Below are 20,658 nucleotides of genomic sequence, written 5' to 3' on the forward strand. Positions count from 1 at the left end.
GGGGCCACTTGGAGCTATCAACAGGTCCCTTAATGGGCAAGTTCATGTTTATTCTCCCCCTGGCTGTTCCTTCCTCTGGCGAGGAAAGAACACAAAAAAAAAAAAAAAAAAAAAGAGACAGTCACTTTTATCTTCCATTTTCCCATTCCTTGTCCCCATCAATCTTTCCATATGCCCACTTAATCAATTTCTCCCCAGTTCGTCTCCAGCCTCCTCTCTTCCTCTCCTCTGCATCTCCCGTCTCCGCTCAGTCGTTTCCCTCCTCCCTGCTTCCTCCTCCATCATTCTTTCACTGCTCCTCTCTCCCGTCACACTCTAATCTCCTGGCCTGAAAGGTGTTTCCTGAGGAGGGCATGCGGCGAGACATGCGGGAGTGATGGATCGCTCCGCGGATGCTTCACTTTGTCCTCTTTTTACAGCGGGAACGGGGTGGTGATGGCTGAGGGAATCAGCAGGAGAGGGCAGGCTGACAGCGGGAGTGCAAGGTCTGAGCTTTGTAGAGGTGGGAACAGGGGTGGGGGGGCCGGGGGATGAGTGGGTTTGAGGTTTAAAGCCTGGACCCAACAATATGATGCTAAAAGAAAAATCGAATACAAATTGAGCAGTGACTCCAGGCATTGTGAAGCAACAATAGAGGGAAATGCACCAAGCCAAACATTAAGATCGCGTTCTGCTATGATGACTCTCTGTCATGGACTGCAAACTGCACTTGCATTTCTTTGCGGAGGAGTTTTTGGACGGGCTCGGCCCAGAAGAGCAACAGATGAATAATTCCTCCAAGCCAAATTTTTGGCTCATTACACTCAGCTGTGACTGAGTATCAGCCAATTATTTACAGCATCTTGTTGAACATTTGGCTTCTTTTTTTTTTTATAGGTTCAACCCAAGTTTTTTTTTTTTTTTTTAAATCAATATGAGCAGCAACAGTGATTAAAATATTGAACTCATATCTAAATTGTGACTGTGACATAAAGTGATTATTAATATACAGCTGTCAACCACTGCACTACTGCGTCTGCAGAGTCTTCCCACTGGTGAAACGTGTTTTTTCCCCTTCAGAAGCCACCCACTATAATTTATCAAAGTACGAGAAGAGTAGTTTCTCCAGAAAAGCAAAATGTTTACAAATGTGACATATAGATATTTCATAATCTACAGTTAAATCCCTCTTGGGAATTTGTGAACAGACTGTAAACAGTCTTACATGATTTGTATTATAAACCTCTACAAAGCAACCATTTTCAGGCCAATTTTTCACAATTTATGACCATGGGAACGAATGTGTAGATTAAAACTGTCTTCATAAACCTAGTGTCCTCGTTTTAATGATTGATGGTTTGTTGAAAAGTGACGTGAGAGTGTCTTTAACTGAGGCTGGCAATTACAAACTTGGAATTGCTCGCCGAACGATTATTGAATCGCTTGAAAATCCAGCAACACTCAAAGTGCATAAGCCAATTTTATTATTAAAACAATGATGAATGGTCCTGAAGAAGGCTGCAAGCCAAAAAGCATTACTTTAAATATTAAATTATTCCACATTTGGCTTTTAGACTCTTCAAACCTTCCCCCCCCCCCCCCCCCCCCCCCCCCCCGAGTGAGTTGTGCCAAAAATCTTCACACTCCTTCATATTAATTCTCATTTTGCGGGCCGTGCAGATGCAGATTAGGCCACAATGACCTGTTTTCTCAGCACTCTGTGATTTAGGATACGTCCAGGTGCTGCGTTTGGTTACACAACAGTGACACATGAAGAGCACAGACAAAGACGGATAAGCAAGGAGAAGAAGCTGTCCAACAGCTGCCTGCCTGGTTGGGTAACACTCCAGCGGGACCCCCCGAGAGGAGCCCGGCCTGGGGTAACGTCTGCACTCCAGTCACGGAGGAGGACTTCAAACATAAGGTTTCCACAACCTCCGCCCCTCTGCGGCTCCCTCTCCTGCTGTTCTGCGGAGCTCCGTGGGGCATCTCTGCCAGCTCCCCTCCACTATCTGCCACTCGGGCCTGAGTGATGAAGGCCGCTCCCGAGTATTAATGCCACAGGCGCAACTATTCAATATTCTAATGTTAGCATACATCCAGCTCTGTGCCATAGGGCGAGACAGTTCCTCTTATATAAGACCAGATAATGTGCATCATGTAAATAAACGCACGCCTGATCTCGAGCCCTCATTATCGACTCCCTCGAGTTCTGGCTCTTCTCCCTTTGTTGAAGCATCGCCACTCTGCTGGCAGTAGAGACTCACATACCAGCACAAGGACAGCTACCCAATTAATTTCCCCAGAGCTGTCCAACATTTGGTTATTTTAGGGAGGTTTGTGTAACCTGAGGGCTCGGGTTATCTCGCCGTGTTTGTGTATTTTGTACGAGATAATAAAAGATGGTCCAGAGACCCAACGGCGAGGGAGAATCACAAGCAGTAAAGCGCTTGCGTTTGCAAATCCCAGAGGAACGCAAGAGACCTGCAGTGCGTGGAACACAGTAATCCAGGAGAGCAGCCCTCATTACCTGAAAGCACGTCTACAACACATTTTAATCCCGATACACTATGGTCAACACATCAAATCAAATCAGCCTCAAAGTACTCGTTGCTGCAGGAAACCAAAGTGGCCACGGCTGGCGAATCTGGGAGCCGGGGTCCCTGAGACGCAGGGTGGCTCAGCTGAGGACATTACTGCACGCAAAGCCAACCCGGCACACACCCGGCCAAAGTCCACACAGACACACACACACATACACACACACACACACAAACGTCTGGTGGCAGACAACAGTCACCCTGTCATCTTCGATTGCAGGCCACTCATGTTGGACCAGCGACACCTCACACACAGCCCAGTGGGCCTCGGCCCCCCTGGTGTCCCACTGCCGCCACAGAGGGAGTGCCAGAGAGTTACTTCAGCTCTGCAGAACAAACACAGAAATCACTCTGTCGAAAAAAATGAAAGAAAAAAAAAAAAAAGGCATGTAGTCCTACAAAAATAAGTTGAATTAAATGCCGGCGCAGTGAAGTCATCTCAGTCAGCCCAATCCGGCTGAACACCTAAGCTGCTGAAACGCAGACCTGCAACTGAAAAATGTCCCGTCGGGAAGTAACACAGACGACAAACATAAACATGCAAGCGCTTCACTTTCATTATTTATCTTTGGGAAATGATCACAGATCCTCTGAGGTGGAACGAGATCTCGGTTTCAGTTAGGGAGGTCCTCACGGCATCTACTTTTAAGGTTCGGCTTCAAACGTCAGGTTCGGCTTCAAACGCCTCTATTGATTAAGGCTCATAGTTCAGGCTGGTTCAGGCCACCCTGGACCATTTTCTAGTGAAGCTGCTATTGGTTTAGACGGCTGGTAAACTTACACTGAGCTTCTTTCACTTCTCACTCTCCGTATCACTATCGTGTGTCACTAACGTGCTCTCTCTCTCTCTCTCTCTCTCCTGTAGTCTGTGCTCTCTCTCTCCCTCTCCTCCTTTCTCTCTATATCTCCCTGCAGGATCTCTGACAGTGGAACTGGAAGTCCATGGTCTCAGCCTCCTGCTCACATGAAGTGAGTGGATTCATGACAATATGTTTGTTGCTAGATGGTCTGTCCTCGACACAGCAGTGTCTCTACCCGAGTTTGCAGGTTTCTTCCTGGTAACTGAGTTTTCCTTTTTCCTCACTGCTCTCTAAAAGTGCTATGAGATGACTGTGTTGTACTTGGTGCTACATAAATTGAATAGAATTAAATTCTGTGGTCGTAAGCTTGATGAAATCCATCTTCTTCTAACCTCAGAACGATTCCACCATGTTGAGAGAGATGCTCTGTGGGCTCCACACCATCACTTCTAATATCCACTGTTTCCTTCATGCTAAAGGTGTATGTTATCCCCAAATATGTCTATATTTGGGGTGTTGGGCCTTCTTTTCGCTTCATATGTTATGCTTAACATATCAACAAAATGGGCCGCGACTCACCAATGAGTCTATCCACTAAAATCAGTTGGATATTAACCCGAAAACATGTTGACAAATATATTTTGGCTTCAAGTTAAGCGCCAGTAAATGCAGCAGCTGATGGGCTCACATGTGTTTGGCAGATGGCACCAAGTACATGGCATATGAAGTCAGAAAGATCCCTCAGCTGTATATCTCTCATACATACAGGCCCTCCAGGAATGTCAGTACAAAGCAGAGCAGTATGGCAGTGAAGCTCTGTGGAGTTCACGTTTTGCAAAAGAGAAAAGAAAAGAAAAAGAGCTTCTGTGTAACGTGTGTTTACACTTGCTTATATCATGCAGAACATTAAAAAGTAGCATGCATCACCTCTGTTCTGTAGCTATAATGTTCATTTACATTTAGCAGACGCTGTTGTCCAAAGAAACGAATGTCTAAAAATAGAAACAACACAGTGCTAGGTAAATATGACAAACAAGTCCAAAGAACAGGCCGGTCAGGATGTAAACTGATGAGAGGGAGAGCAGCAAAGCATAATAAAGTGCATTTTAAATGACTTTTTTCAAAAATAAATGGGCCGAAATTGCAACAGCACAGCTTCACCTTCAGCTTTTAGGTAAGAGGCTGTGTGTTTGTGGGAAGCACTAAGCAAATGTACAGAACGCAGTCTAATTGTAATGCTGCTTGTATTTGATTGCACGTATTTAGTATCAGGACATTTTTTTTGAACCTGTTGCTTGTGTCTTCTTTGCCCTTTCGTTCCCTTTGTCAGCAGATTCAAAGCTCCGGTTTTTAGAACAGCGTTCAATGTCCAAATCAGAAACCTACACAAAACCGTCACTGTGTACCTTTTATAAGTAATCCATAAATTAAATGCATGGCAAACTTTATGACACAAACAATACTACATGTTATACAAACATATACACAAACGTCCCAACAAAGTCAATAGAAATAAGTCTTGTTTACGTGGATGGTTCTGAAGTTGTAAAGTTAAATTACATGTTAAGTTAAATTACAATCGTGAGAAAAACTGGATGTTTCGAGCACATGCTCCTCTGTGCATATACAGATGGAAATAATACCAAGTAATACTTACGTTTGCAAACACTTGGCAGTGAAATCTTGAAACAACGTCCTGTACAACTGCCAAGTTTCTACAGCCTGTAATTTTCAATTGAAAGCCCTACATGTGTTTTTTGGGTTGTTTTTTTTTTTGCAACCAATAGTCTTCAAGAGCCAAAGCATTTCCTATTTAATTAAGCGTAAATCAATAGTTTCAAACTAGCCAACTATCACAGAGAACTTGAGTCTTGTGAGTTCATCAACAGCTGGAAAAACCGATATGAAAGCGGAAAAACAGAACCGCACTATAACATGAAAGGGGATGCATGATGTTGCCGTTTTACACCAAAACTACTACTGATTACAACTATTTACATTTCAACAATAGTTGACTTGGGGTTGTGCGCTCCAGATGTCAGCAATTAAGCTTGTTGAAGTCATTTCAACATTCACTGCAATTACTGAAAATATCAAATCAAAACTGGATGGCGAGAAAGACGTATTCAAATGTGGAATACTGATTAATGAAAGGAGGCAGAGCAGTGGATACATATGAACACTGCAGGTATCCTCCCCACCTTGATCTACCACTCTTTTTGAGCTTTGGTCGTCTGTCATTTCTGAAATTCCTCCATCTTCTATTAAACTTTATGCAGTTCAGGGTTGCAGGAGACTGAATCCCCGCGAAACAAATATATTTCTTTTTAAGCATTGTTTCTTAAAAAAGCTGAATATAAATATTTTAAGTGAAGTAAAATAACCAACACTCGGTCAATATGATTCAAAAAGACACAACACAGACTTTGTACAGTCATTCCACCTTCGTCCACGTCCACTATTGACATTGTATTTAGTCCTTCTTGATCATCGCATTATCAGCGGGCTGCAATGGAAAGTCGTCCAACTCCTTATCAAGGACACATTGAGTTATGCACAACCCCAGATGGCCTGCCACCATCGAGCATAGGGACAGCCTCTTCTCCACTCTCAGTGACTCCTTGTCTTTTCCTTGAAAATTCAATTTCAAAATTGGCCTTTTATTGCCCCGAGTCGAAGGAATGCTTGTCTAATGGTCACATGTTGTTAGTATTGTCTCTTGGCGCCACACCTGTCTGGTCCAAGGATTAACTCCATTGCAGATATTTGGCACTTGATTCCACACACTTTGCTTTTTTCTTTTTTTTAAATCTCTAATTTAGGTTACTTTGACCCAGCTTAATAAAACATGAAAAGCTCAAGGAGATGGAAATCACCCTGTATCTTAAAACAGTTGTATTTTACAAGCAGTGTTTATCCTTCAGTTTAGAGTAGACATGAATGTGCGTCATGCTTGTCCTTGCAGACTCCACTTGCTTGGATTATTAACAACAGATTCTTCTTCAATAGACACAAGAAGTCAAGTGGCTTATGTCCCAGTTAAGGTAAGCTCAATCAGAATGGCTTTCATAACAAAAACAATGTCATCTTTCTTGATGGTTTCTGATTTTTAACGCAATCCATGTTCAATTAATTGCTATACAAGGTATTTTAATGTTTCACCAAGTATACCACTTATCTAAGCGCCATGTTTCAGCCAAGTTTTAGCATAGTTGCCGCGACCACAAAGACATGAGTTTGCTTCATCCATCTTTTTCAAACCAAAAATACATAGAATCCCCATATAGGAAAATGTATTTGACTTTTTATACTTGATGAGATATGTTGTTCATATCTTGGCTCTTCAAGCCTTCATCCTCTATCAGCAGAGACACATGTAGAACAGTTCCTGTTGATTTGTATTAGCTGCCCATGGATTACCTTCCGCAAACCTCAAAGGGAGACATGCAGGAAATTCCCAGAGAGAAGCGTAATTAAGCTGCCTGGAATCACCACAGCCTGCTGTGTTAATTGAATGTGTGTGGCACCTTAAAGAGGCTCCGGGAAAATATTTATTAGATCTTGGCAAAAGAGATTTCTTGTTCCTTCTTATCAGGCTCACCACTGTCTAATTGCACAGGTTAAATTGCAGGTTGAACGGTTGTTAAAATGTGGCGTAGAAAACACACGGAGCTCCACTGAACAACAGATGAGTTCAGAATTTGTGCAAGAGGAGGCTTGTGATCCACGCCCGTGAGCGTGGCCCTCATACAGGTGTACTCTGGGGGACTTGTTGAGAAGACAACAACAGCCTGTATCTCTGCAACTGTCCACCCGGCCGGCCGCGGAGAAGCCGGCCGGGTGTGTGACGCCCTTGGGACTGTTCAAGTGTCGGGGTTTGGGGGGCTGCTGAGGGTGACCCCCTTATTGTTAGGTGCTCCTTTGTGGTCATACTCCTCACTGTACTGAGGAGGGGAAAAGAAAGGCCTTCTCTAACAGTCGGTCATGCCCCAGTGCTCCTGGCAACAACAGGTCCCAAGGACGCAGACCTGCCTGGCCTATATTGGCTTGGCTCTCTGTTAGCGGTGGCGACACCAGCCCCCTGTCAGCTGTCCCATTCGGGGCGGAGCCGGCCCTTTATTAAAGCTTTGAAGAGCGCTGAACAAAGGGCTGTCCTATGTTTAGATGATAGAATGTAAGCAACTGGTTTTCTGCTTGGGCAACACAAGACAAAGAGCCTCCTTCTGAATACGGGGAGTACGCCAGAGAGAGTGAGTGAGAAAAACTAGAGAGGGAGGGAGCGAGAACGCGGGGTCCGCCTCAAGTTGTGGAGATACTCCATCAGGTTTCTGGATGGACGTGGAGGGGGGGGATTACTCTGATGGATTGGAAATCACTGTGAAGTGGCGGGTATGTGTGGGGAGGAACAGACGGCTGTCAGAAAGAAATGCAGCCAGTGATTATTATCACAGGTGCTTCTGATACCCAGGAGATTAATAACAGAGACACGGAGACAGAGCTTAATTAGAGGATGAGACCCCTGTCAAAGATTATTCACAATATACTCCATATGTAACACTATATAGTGTATATGGTCTCTTTTATCACGCCAGGACAAACGCAAATAGAATCTGGGACTGTGAGAGGGTTAATGCAGGCATACCAGCATCAGCGCGTACTTTCTGCAGGCTGGCAAAACGAAATCACAGAGCAGCAAATCCCAGCAATAAAAGTTTTACAAGTGTTTTTTATTTTGTTAGATTGAGTATCAACTTGTTACTGCCATATTTGACTCGACTGCATTCGCGAAGAAATATGATCATTACAAATGTCTTGTTTATTTTATTTGTCATTTTATATTTATGTAGGGAAAAATCATACGATAATAAAAACAGTTATAGCAGCGCTGGACTTATGAAATCCAGTTCAGCTGCAAGGAAAGCCATTTATTAGTTATTGGAACATTTATTCCCTGAATGCAGCACAAAAAAAATTAGGAACTCAACGGTACAGATGCAAATCACTTGATGCACTTTCTGATCATGTAATTGCACAATTTAAGGAACTTGCAGAAAACAATTTGGTCCCAAATTCCACTTGCAATCAGTAACTGTAATAGTGCAACCAAACAGCTTCAGGCAATACTGAACTATCGTCACCATCAAGAAGGAAGAATCACTCTTTTTAACTTAGAAGGGATAATCACATAAAATACTGGTTTTATATAGGAACAAAAATAACTGATTTCAGTCCATTTGGATCAAAATACTCTCTTGAGATACGTTTGTGGAGCCTTTAAAGTGGCCGCACCTATACCATGATCATTATTAATATTTTGCTTAGAATACCAATCACCTGTAAACAACTTGAGCGACATTTACTACCTGAAAAGTGCTATATACATAAAGATTGAACGATTGATTGTCTCTGAAAAGAGTCATATAAATCTTTTTCTCGTTATAAAACGATATAAGAATATACATGTGGTCACAGACCTGGTCATGGCTGGCTTGGAGGGTGCTCCCGGTGCCGTGGAAAGTCATTTGCACAGGGGAGAGGGTCAGATAGGTCACAAATTCCTTGCCACTCTGCGCATCACTGTACTGCACCTGGAAGGGTGAGGGAGACGGGGTTAGTAACCTCCAAATAAATCGGCGGAGAAATTAGGTACTGACACATCTTGACGCCTCAGTGATGTGCAATGCTGCGTGGTTGCGAGGAAATCTTGCATGTCTAATTGCCACTACAGAGCATTTGTAGACAATTATCCACACCGTATAGAAATGGCAATCGGCATAAATGGATGTAAGTGCGTCAATCAGTGCGTGTGTGGTTTGCAGGGGGGCATAGTGATCGCATCGCTGGCGACCCCTCATCATTGGGAGGTTAACTCTGCAGGCATTCCTAAAGGCTGTGCAATCAGGGCTGTTATGACATGATGGTCCTCCGGGACGGTCTGCTCCCGAGATGCAAAGCTTTCAGTAATACTGCCTGCTTAGTTTGCCCTACTTCTCACTGGCTCTCACTCTGCGCAGGCATGTGTTTTTGAATGTGTTTATCTGTGTTTGTGTACATATGTTTGCCTGGCCTACTTATGCCCAAGACAGCTGCAGGCCCCTTAATAAATACTACAAATGACTCCCGAGCTCTGAAAGGAGAGAAATGTCCGATGGTTGCAGAGACAAAAGGATAGAAGGAACAAGAGAAGACGTCTCCGACTGGAGGCTTTACACTTCACTGAGCACAAGGAAATAAGTAAGCTCGTAGGTATAATACTAAAGCAACAGCAAAGTTTAAAGCTTTTGTCCCTATAAATGGACTGCACTCAAACCTCCTCAGATACAGCAAAAAAATATGGCAGTCTCCAATTATGAATTCATTTTAAAGAAAGGATTTTTTTTTCTTATCCATCTTTTATATAACTTTATCCAACTTAGTGTTTGTACACACTAGGCCATTTTAGCAATCTTATAAGATTACCTGCTACACTATGTGACATGGATTTCATAAATTTGAGTACGACAGTGAGTGACTGTATGATGCCGTTTTCCACGGAACTGACTTCAGTACAGAAGAAAAACGTACACGGAAATAAATTATGCCAGTGGAGAATCAACTTGATGTTCTAACATTTAAGTGCAAGGAGATTGTAGATTGGAAACACGGTCTCGCATTGTGAGTGGTTGTTAGTCACTGTAGATTAAATCTATTCAGTCATGATAAAACAACATGTTAAAATTGCTTATCTTCCGCCTGAGATGGCCAAAATGACAGTTTATAGCCGCCTTCAGGGTTGCAGGGGTCTGGAGCCAATCCCAGCCTTTAGGGGATTGTCGGTTACACCCTGTACATGTCGCCAGTCCACCGAAAGGCAAAACACAGACAGATACAGACTCGTGCATGCGCCAACCTGGAACTACATAATTGTGCAGCCGAGTTGCTAAAAGGCAGGGATCCAGTTTGAGGAGCGGGTCTTTTCCCAATCAGATGGTTGTGGGTTTGATATGCCAACTCTCCCCGGCCCATATGTGGAAGTGTCCTTGAGCAAAGCGCTGAACTGCTCTCACTGCAGCTTGAGCACCTTGCATGGCAGCCGTCACCATTGGTGTGTGAACGCGTCCAACAGGGTGAAGCAGTTTGAAAAGGCTGAAGCAATGGAAATCACCATATAAGTGAAGCTTATTTACCAAGAACACATTTTCCATTCCAAAGAAACACTTTCCTCACTGGATCAAAGTTTCATCTCGAATCGCCTATAATTGAATGCTGATAAAAGTATCCTACGTGAGTGTTTGTGCCAGTGCGTGTAGGCGCGCTCAAGACCTGAGTGGATATGATCTGTGACTGAAAGCTTCCAGAGCGAGGTGTGTGCATTTCTCTCTGACTGAGTTATGATCAGCCACATGGAAGTCTGCCTATAAAGACACAGACCCATCCTAAAGTGCACAATCTGTTTGATAGATATGGAAATGTGAAGATATGAACACCCAAGTGATGTTACGTACAGAACAGGCATGACCGGCAGAATGCACGTGCACACACACCTACTGATGGAAAGACGGACCCGCGGTGATAAATTGAGGAATTCTATCTGTTATGTGTATGAATTATGAATGTAGTAAAGTGAGCCCTGGAAAAAAAAAGCTTTCCCTGACAAGTTCATCTCCAATAAATTTTCCAGACCTCCACATTAAGGAGTGAAGGCACTATTTCAAGGTAAGGACCTAATAGTTTGGTCATAACAACAAGAGTGTTGAAAACGCTTCTAAATGACTCTGGTAGTTCAGTTAATGTGTAACTAAGAATCTGTGAACACAAAAAAGTTCATGAACATGACTGAATGTCCCTAATGCAGATTTATTGAAACATGTATGGAGGCCGGCAGTCGGGAACGTGTGACTGAGGTCTAATCAACCAGCTTGGTTCATCCGTAGCGAAACGTCTGGACCCCCGCTGAGGATGAATTCTTTTAATACCGCATTTAAATGACAACCTTTTAAGTAAAAATGCATAATTCTTTTTCCATTTTTATATCAGAAATATTTCCAGTTGACATGGAAACGACAGAAACGCAGAAACAGATGTGGTGCTGTTTGTTTTTGCAATGAAACCACACACACATGTCCATGTACAGAGAACAACAGCTATACACATTAACAACAACTATAAACATTAGCAACCGCTATAAACATTAACAATAGCGAGTACACTGACATCCATATGGACGGATGACCAAGTTGAATTGCTATAACAAGTGACTCAACTATAAATATACCAAGTCCCAGGAGCATATGGACTGGGAGTCATGCCAGATGGAACATTTTCAAATAGTTGCGTTTTCCACCACTGAAACAGAGATGGAGGACTTTCAAAAAGTTCCACCCTGGTTGCCGTTTTTAAAAAGTTGTGTTTTCAGCATTTTTCAGTTTTCAATATCAAGAGTAAAACCTGTGCAACAAAATAACAATGAAAGTTTTCATCGTCATCAAAATGTTACTTAACTTGAAGTGCGTGCCAAAAGTGCATCTGGGCCCATTTTTGCTCTGCTAGCAGCTTATAATCTGAGGGCACAGTCTGGCAGCCTGTTCAAAGATGTTTCTCCCAGCCTCATGATTAATCAGAGCCATGTTTAGGGTGTGATTTCAAAGAAACTGATCCCAAACACCAACTAATCCTGTTTGTAACCTCAAAACCTTTGTACGCAACAAGTGGAGTGAAACTGAGTTATAAACCCTTTGCAACAAAACATAACAGTTTCCCCTCCTTTTAATCACACCATTCCTTTTTGAAAGAAAACCATCACAACAACCGCACAAATGAAATCTTGAATGTGTGTAACAAGAACATTTGGGCACGTCAAGATCTGTTTTTGTCATTTAAGCGGAAGATAATCTGTGGGCAAAGCCTGGCACGCGGTTCAAAGACATTGCTCTCAGCCTCATAACTAATCACAGCCATGTTTAGAGTGTGATTTCAAAGATAATGATCCAGAATACCAACTATTCATGTTCTCAAAACCACCAAACCTTTGTATTCAACACGTAAGAGTGTAAATGGGTTAAACCCTCTGTAACAACACGCCAACAACTTTGGACATAATCTACAATACGTGTCGGTTCAGTACGTCAACATCAGCTTTTATTATTGGCAGATAAAAAAGAACAAATATTTTTCAATAGCAGATGATTTGAATGCATTGTCCAGAACATGGTGTTAAGATGTTTCCTCCAGCTTCATGTCAAAGCAATCAATCCAGAGGAACCATCTGTGCCAGTTAATAAGCACAAAGTGCATAGTAGAGTGTAAATGAGTTAAACCCTGTGCAACAACAAAATAATAGTTCCCCCCCCATTTAATCAAACCCTTACACGAAAACCATCACAACACACATGAGCCACTTTGGGCGAAATCTAAAGGGTGTGTTGCAAGTGTATCTGGGCATGTCGACATCCACTTTTGCTTGAGCAGCACATAATCTGAGGGCAGAGAACAGCACATGGTTCAAAGATGTTGCATTCAACCTCATAATTAATCTAAGCCGTGTTGTGGGCGGCATGTCAAATAAACCAATCCAGAACACTAACTTTCTTTCACAGTAATGAGTTTAAAAACTTGTGTGTGACAAGTAAAGTGCACATGAGTCGTAAACCCAGGAATCTCAGTGGGTGCTCCATACTTTCACAACGCCACCAAAACTATGTGTCACTGATTTAAGACGTGGTCAACAATATTATCACTGTATGCTGCCTTAAGATAGTAATACAACACGGAACCAAGTGTTACAAACACTTGCTTTATCTATTTAAATGAGTGGCCCCTGGATGGGCAAATGATTGGGATTGACTGAAACTACTAAACACAGCTGCTGGTGTGAACTGGGCTTCCTTATCTCATGGATCACTTCAATATATCTAACATGAATTTTTTTAAATGAGGTTCAAGAAGCTTTTTTTTCCTCCTCAAATAATAACTGAACCCTAAGACCAGGTTTTACAACGCTCTTGTTATTACAACCCAGATTTACACCAATCACCATTCCAATAGGAAATTCATATTTCTGGGATGCGGTGGAACGAGTGGGGGGGTCAAGGGTCGTGCTCAGGGACCAACAGTGGTGACTGGTCTGCCGTGGGATTCGGACTTGCAAAGTTCCGATCCGAAGTCCGCCTCTCCAGCCTCTCGGTCACCACTGGCTCCAATTCTCTACATTTGACCGGTTCTATAATTAGGAGCAGTGGCCTGCCACCACAGGGCCCGGGGAGCGGGTGAGGCGAGGGGAGAGGGTCAGGGGCCCTGAGTCAACCTGTCGACTGTGGGAATCAAACCAGTGAAAGTCAGTTCCCAAGTCCGCTTCTCCAACCTCTAGGCTGCCACTGCTCACTCAGATGTATGCAGCAGGCTGGCCCTCTATATGACCACATGAACACATGGGCCTGGGCTGTTTAATGACCCTGTCACAACTTTTCACTTGCTGGACCGCTACTGACCACTGCCGAATGGAAACGCCCAACAAGAGCGTCGGTGTTGTGATGTTCTCTGGTGTCTCAATTAATGCTTCCCACAAAAAAAAGTGCTATGATGGAGATAATCAGAACTATTCACATCACCTGTAAGTGGTCATAATTATTACTGTTCATTGTGACTGTTTATTACATAATAATAAGTGTTCAGATGATAAAACAACAACAAAATGTTTATGTCATCTCAACTATTACGTTTTTTTTTAAATATTCAAACAACTAATCTCAGGCTATTTGGTAAGGTAGCCATGCTAGCTCATATGTTGGTGTGCTTGATTTTATGTTAATTTTTTTACTTTACTTTGTATTCTTGGGGTCTTTGCTTTCCCTGAGGTTGCTCCTCCAATCTTATTCGGTGATGTTATATAATGTTTTTCATTCTTTCCCTGGGTTTGGGCAAAGTCTTTCTCTATTGGTAAGCAAGAGCTCAAAGTCTATGCATCCATGCTGGTCAGCTGTCAATTTATTGAAAAAGAACAATTTAGTGCAAAGAAACATATTGAGTTTTGGTTCCAACAGTTCTGCAAAAGAACTTCTGAACTCCCCCTCCGTCTGCCTTTCTCTATGTGTTGAGGTTTTTCTTTTCTTTGCTCTTTGAACTGACTGCTGCTGTCGGCTTGCCGTGCCCACTGACAAACTGCATGTGATACTGGACTTCAGAAGTAAACATGACGCACTCCAGCCACCAGCCAAATCCTGGTTAAAAAATTTAAAAAAAATAAAAGCAAATGTTGGCAGGTCACCAAACATCACCCGGAGGTTTTTCGCTCTTGGTGGCTTCTTGATAAAACAGTCAAAGTGCGTGATTACTTCTGAGGATTTACCAGCAACTCTGACCTGCAGGCAGGAAAGAAAGTCGCCTGATCTGCCAGCATCAAAGAACATTATAGCATCATCTCATTTGTGATGATTTGGCGGAAACTAAAATAACGAGCATCTTAAAAACAAACAGTCTATTCTCCCATCCAGCCCGTCTGTTTTGAGTGCATGTTTGCATGCATCTGTGAGTGCATGCATTCTAAACAGGCCCAACTAATCATCCCAGGTCCATCACAGAAAACAGCCTCTAATCCACTTCCTTGAGAGACAAAGAGGCAGGAGAGTTACGCAAGGCCTGCGATTGATCGGCGGCACTAATGTGGAACGACCTCTGACATCCGGCTTCTAAAGCAGGATGGTTCCTCTTCCAATGCTCCTCTTCATTTGAACAAACATGAACATGCACAAACTAAAAAGCAATCACGCTCAGCATTCATGCAATTAATAAGCCCACAAACACAAATGGCTACATCCATGATGATACAGCCATATAGAAATGAAGCGCACACACAGATATGAGCAGAATTCATGCCCGAGTGCGCCAAAGTAAAAACAAACACATCGTGAGCGCTCCGTTGCACAGTGCTGTCAAGGTAACAGGAAAAACAAATACTGAGGTGTGCTGTCACGTTATTCCAGGGGAAACCGCAACAGTGAAAGCACTGCAGGACGAACAGTGCAATCCCACAATGAACCAAGTGTAGGCAGTAGACAGTTGAAGGGGAGTAAAATAACTTTTCACTTCACAAGAATAAACACAATCATTGTTGGTGAAAAGCAATTAGAGGCCGACGCAGAGCCACTTCAGCGGGGACCTCGGGGGTCAAGAGTGTTTGAAGCATGCTGTTAATATAGCCCTCACTTGTAGTAACAAAGCTGCTCCTCGAAAACCTTAAAGTGCACTTTGCCTTAATCTCAGCGAGGAGTCTAAAGAAGAGGAGACAAAACGAGCTGGAGGGCCCATTGAAACCAGTTCATTGTTGCTTCTTAAATACACTTTCAAGTCGAGTGTGTTAAGAAAACAAGTGCAATAAGGGACTAGTATCACAGAAACCGCACTATTTACAAGCAAACATATCAAGTTTGTTCATTAAACACGTCATGTGAATTAAATACCCCTTAAAATATAGCATTCAGGTGAGCCAACTGAGCCCTGGAGCAATATTGCTCTTGAGAGCAGCGGTGTCAAACATCAGGCCTGTGGGCCTAAACCAGACCACAAGAGGCTCGAATCCGGCCAAATCACTAAGCATTTATAAAACATGACTTTTTTTAACAATTGTCTTAAGAGTAGTGGACACAACACAATACTGGGACCTCAGCTGAGATATCGGTGATGCCATGCTGTCAGGGTGAGTTTGTAAACATGGAAAAAAGTTATGTTTTTGTTTAGTTTATACATTTCACGATATTTTGCACCAGGAGGTTACTTTAAAAGTGGCTTAATGTTGCGATCTTAGTACTTCTCCATAGTAAGACTGTCGGTTTTGTGAGAATACAGACACTTTAATCAAGTATACTCACACAAATAAAAACGTCAAAATGAAAGTTTAACGGTTATTTTGGTATTTTAACAGTCCAACTCATTCAAGACGAAATTGGGCTGTTTGTGACACCTGACCTAAAATGTGTTGGGCACCACTGCTTTAGAGACAAATAAATACTCTCAGAGAAGTATTGATCAGAGAAAAAAAACATGACGCATTAATCATGAAAGAGAAAGTAGCACTTTTTGTCTTAAGTCTGAATGGATAGAAAGAGATGTTTCAGTTTTAAATGATTATCTTTATTGGAGGAGTTGTCTTATGTGGGAAGTTTAATAATTGTTCTAATTTTCCACTTTTATTTTCAAGAGCCTTCTTTTTGATAATAAGAGGTTTTAATGTCTCTTGCTATGCTGTGTCATCTCTGATAGCTATTTATGATCGAACTGATCAAGCTGACCCTTTAATTGATTTTTTTTCATCTTGTCAAATAGAAACAGAGTCACTATTATAAAATCCTTGTTGAAGGTAAAGGTATTGGGCAACAGGTGAAGGAAATGTTAGCGAAGAAGAGCATGAGAATAGTTCATGTATGACAAGAGGATGCAGAGGATAAAGTGAAATTAAGGTTAATTACCCAGTGAGTAAACTTTTTTTTTTTAACTGACAATGACAGCGTGTGCAAATATCGACAAAAAGAATATCTCACAAAGAGGTAAGAAATATGGACGTAAAGTGCTTTCCCATGCAGTCAGAAGTTTGCAAACCAAAGTGACATTGCAACATTTTCCTGTTAGGCGGAAAAGAAAACATTCAGCCCATTGCCATCATAACTTGCATTGTTCTCTGCCCATTGTTGTTGCATTATAAACCAGATATCCAGAGAGAAAATTGTAATTTTAAGCATGTTTTTGTTCCTGTCATTAAATTGTCATCACGGAAATTTGCACAAGCTCACACGGTGGAAAAGGAGCTCGAACCGATGAAAGAGCTGGAGCACTTCTGAGAAAAGACCGGCTGATGTTCAGAATATAAAGACAATTGATTGCATTTGGTTCCAAATAACGCTCCAGCTGAACACATCCTCCATCTGCCCATGCCGAGACAGTGCTCGCGCTTAACTGTAATAACTGCGAAGTGCTGAGAATGACATAAAATAAGATCAATACTGTCAAAATACAAAAGATCAAACGCGAGTTAAAAAAAAAAAAAAAAAAAGATTATGCAGCATATTCAAATTTGCACTGCTGTGGGGGCACATGACGGTATTTGATTTAAAGGTTTGCGAATGTTCTTGATTGCGGTGTAAAACCATCATCACTCAGTTTTGCCAAACACACACAGACGCGGGCCTACGCACCAACACGCATGCGGAGGGCCACCATGCAAGCAGAGAGACTGCGCGCCGAGCCAGCACAGCATTAGCGGTCTGATTTATACCGCCGACAAAACTTGTTTTCGAAGATCGCTCTTCACACAAATATGCCGCAGAGCGCAGCTGGAAGCCATCACCCTGCCGCGGAAATCAAACGTGGTGGGATTAGCCATCGCAAAATGTATTTTCTATTGCAAATCCCAGAGTAAACACAGAGTGGAGGAATGAGATGATGACAAGGAGGTTGGAAACAAACTGTTAGAGTCTGTGAACGTTTGATGTTGATATAGGGATGAGAGCGAGCAAAGGAGATCAGGCAAGGAGGAGAAAGCGAGGGTAGGGAGGTGGGGGTGTGGGGGGGGTTGGAAGAAATGTGTGTCTGTGTATGTCGAAACTGTCAGGGAGGGTACAAGTTGTAGCCGGCACCATTTGAAGTGGTTCTTCGACACGGCCAAAGAAGGAAGCGAGGAGAGAGAAGAACAAACAACGTGAAAGTGTGAGAAATCCTGGGAACTGTACTGAATGGATATCAACACCCGCCACCCGCCAAGGATAGTGTTTTTATTAACGCGGGATTTCCAACACAAAAGTTCGGAGTCCAGCAAAGCACCAGTACATCCCTCCCTTCTCGGCAAAAGCCGTCTCCGAGCCAGGTCTGCTGTGACGAGATGAAATAACTGGGCTGATTGAGATCTCTGCTGATCTTGTTGCCTGGGAGATTGGACGGATCTTATAGATACAGTCGATACGAACTCAACGCTCCAAGACGGGAACCACAATGAAACTACGATGTGTTCAGCTTTGCCTCCTCTCTTTTACAAAACAAAATAAATATTTCACCTCTGATCCATACGATGATTATGTGTTTTTGTACATTTAACAGCACACATTTAAACATTTTGAGTGATCCCCTCACCCTTCTCATTCAGAAGCAATATCATTCATCACTAATATACATTTTCGCAGGTAATCAACATTTTACAAGCTGCTTAAAATCTATGCTACGATACATTAAATGATTCTGTCAAATTTTCCACAAAATGTTTGCTGGAGGGTTTTACTTTACGGTACCTCATTTACAGAATTTACTACTTAAGTACATTTAGAACTGAGAGTAGATACATGAGAGGGAATAAGAAAAGTGGCCAGTGTATTTTTTTTTTGTTCATGTTTTAATTCACCACGTGCACAACAAATCTAATTGCAGAACACTTGTTAAAATCTGTAAAAAGTTAAAAACGAACCCAATACAATTGACATTTATGTCACATTTTCATTTATTAACCATATAAAATGTGATTTCAGAGGAAACTGTTCCATTTGAAAGCTTGATACTTAATAAGAGCTACTGCTTCAGTCAGTGTAATAACATTTTCCCCTGGAGGGGTATCAGAGGGCTTTAAAAAGGGTAAAACAGCAGTGGGGGCCACATGGTTGCCCTTATTAAATACAATTTTCCCTTTTCTTAGATTTCTCAGAGAAGAGATCATAATACAAAATAAGTGAAGCTAAAAGTGAGAAATACATTATAAAAACACATGAACGCTTAAGTAGATTTATTGTAAACATAAGAGGGACACATAAATATCAGATACAGTCGTGTATCTGATATTATAAGACTTTTCTTGTCTTCTTCTGTTAAAATAATATTGAACTCCACCAGAAAGACAAACTTTCTGTTATAATCATCCATCTTTTTCTAAAGTTTGCTTCCCCCCCCCACCCACCCCCCCCCCCCCCCCCCCCCCCCTCCCCCCCTCCTTTTTGGACAAAGTCCAGGCAAACAGACCTGCCTGATGTAAAGAGAGTTCATCTTATTGGACTCAGCACATTTCAAGATTCAAAATACTTTATTCATCCCCTTGGGGCAATTTGAGACAGCCCACGCAGAGTAGTCATGTAAGCGAACACACAAGAACTTAAAAACCAGAGCAGAGAAAAAGTTTACACAATCCACATAATAAATATCATAAATACAATAGTCATGTAGAGTACTCATAGAAAGTGTATTGTGGTCCCAGCAACTTGGCAAAGAGGGAGAAAGTGAACAGGTAGAGCTCAGTTCAGAGTCACTTGGGGGGAGGGGGGGGGGGGGTTCATGGGGTCTATCTTGATTCAGATGTGTACGATAGCTCCACGTGGAGAAAAAAAAAAATCATTAGGTTTCCATCAATCAATGATCTTCTAATATAAAATGTTCCTGCTCATTTCTGAATGGAAGTAATAAAATGACGCGAGTCTGAGACGACTCTATTAAGTGATGTGATGGCAGAATAAATGGGCAGCTGGTGACTGCGATGCCGAGATCAAACCCTTCAACGACTCCAAACTGCACAAACAGCGAGAGCAATTAACGAAGTCAGATGATCCGAGAAAGAGTTCAAGAGGAAATGATGTTGTTCAAAGTGTAAAAAGAAAGGAAACAAAAACAGGCGGATAGAAATATCAAACAAGGAAAATAAGGAGGATGGTGAGAAATCAGGGGGAATCTGTGACGTGGGTTTTACTCCGTACTTCATCCTTGGTCCATGTGTTGTCTATTACCTCCTGCTTTTTTGTTTCTGCCCTACTTCCAGCTCACATACCCGCCGTGCCAACAACAAGCCAGCCAAATTAATAGCAAATACACATACTTGCACATGCACACACACACACAAACACAAACACACCGGAATAAGTGCCAGCATCCTTGCTCCAAGCTGGCATGAGTACAACACACTGTTGCTTATCCAGCCAGAGCTTCCACTAGAGGCTATTTTCCAATCAAATCAAAAGAAGGGCTTAGCAGGTAGGCCTGGGCCTTTGTCTGCGGGGCTGGATAGGATGAAACAGACACTATCAAAATGTCTTCTGTGCTTGCTTAGTTGGTTTAATCCAGTGTTGGGCGCTCACTTTAATCCGCTCACTTGGATAACGTAATTACGTTACACAAACAATAGTTACTAATCAGACCGCTAGATTAATATCAAATTACTTACTACAAAAAAAAAAAAAGAAGAAGAAAATATTCTCGTGGATCGAAGTGCTGGTTTGTTGTTGATTGTGGTTGAGGGAAAGCCACTCCGACACAAAGCAGCACATGACGTGACCAGTGGAAAAGCA

At 42.4% G+C, this 20,658-nt stretch overlaps 1 protein-coding gene across 1 annotated transcript in view; it reads right to left on the reverse strand.

Moving 5' to 3' along the window:
• The window catches only part of stau2 (staufen double-stranded RNA binding protein 2), a 99,078-nt gene that overhangs the window by 21,348 nt on the left and 57,072 nt on the right, over positions 1-20,658 (reverse strand). The window contains exon 13 of the mRNA XM_080514759.1: positions 8,854-8,967. Within this exon, the coding sequence (XP_080370885.1) occupies positions 8,854-8,967 (114 nt within the window). The remainder of the gene's footprint in view (positions 1-8,853; positions 8,968-20,658) is intronic.

This window comes from Blennius ocellaris, assembly GCF_963422515.1.
Source record: "Blennius ocellaris genome assembly, chromosome: 19".
In the NCBI taxonomy this organism is placed as follows: Eukaryota; Metazoa; Chordata; class Actinopteri; order Blenniiformes; family Blenniidae; genus Blennius; species Blennius ocellaris.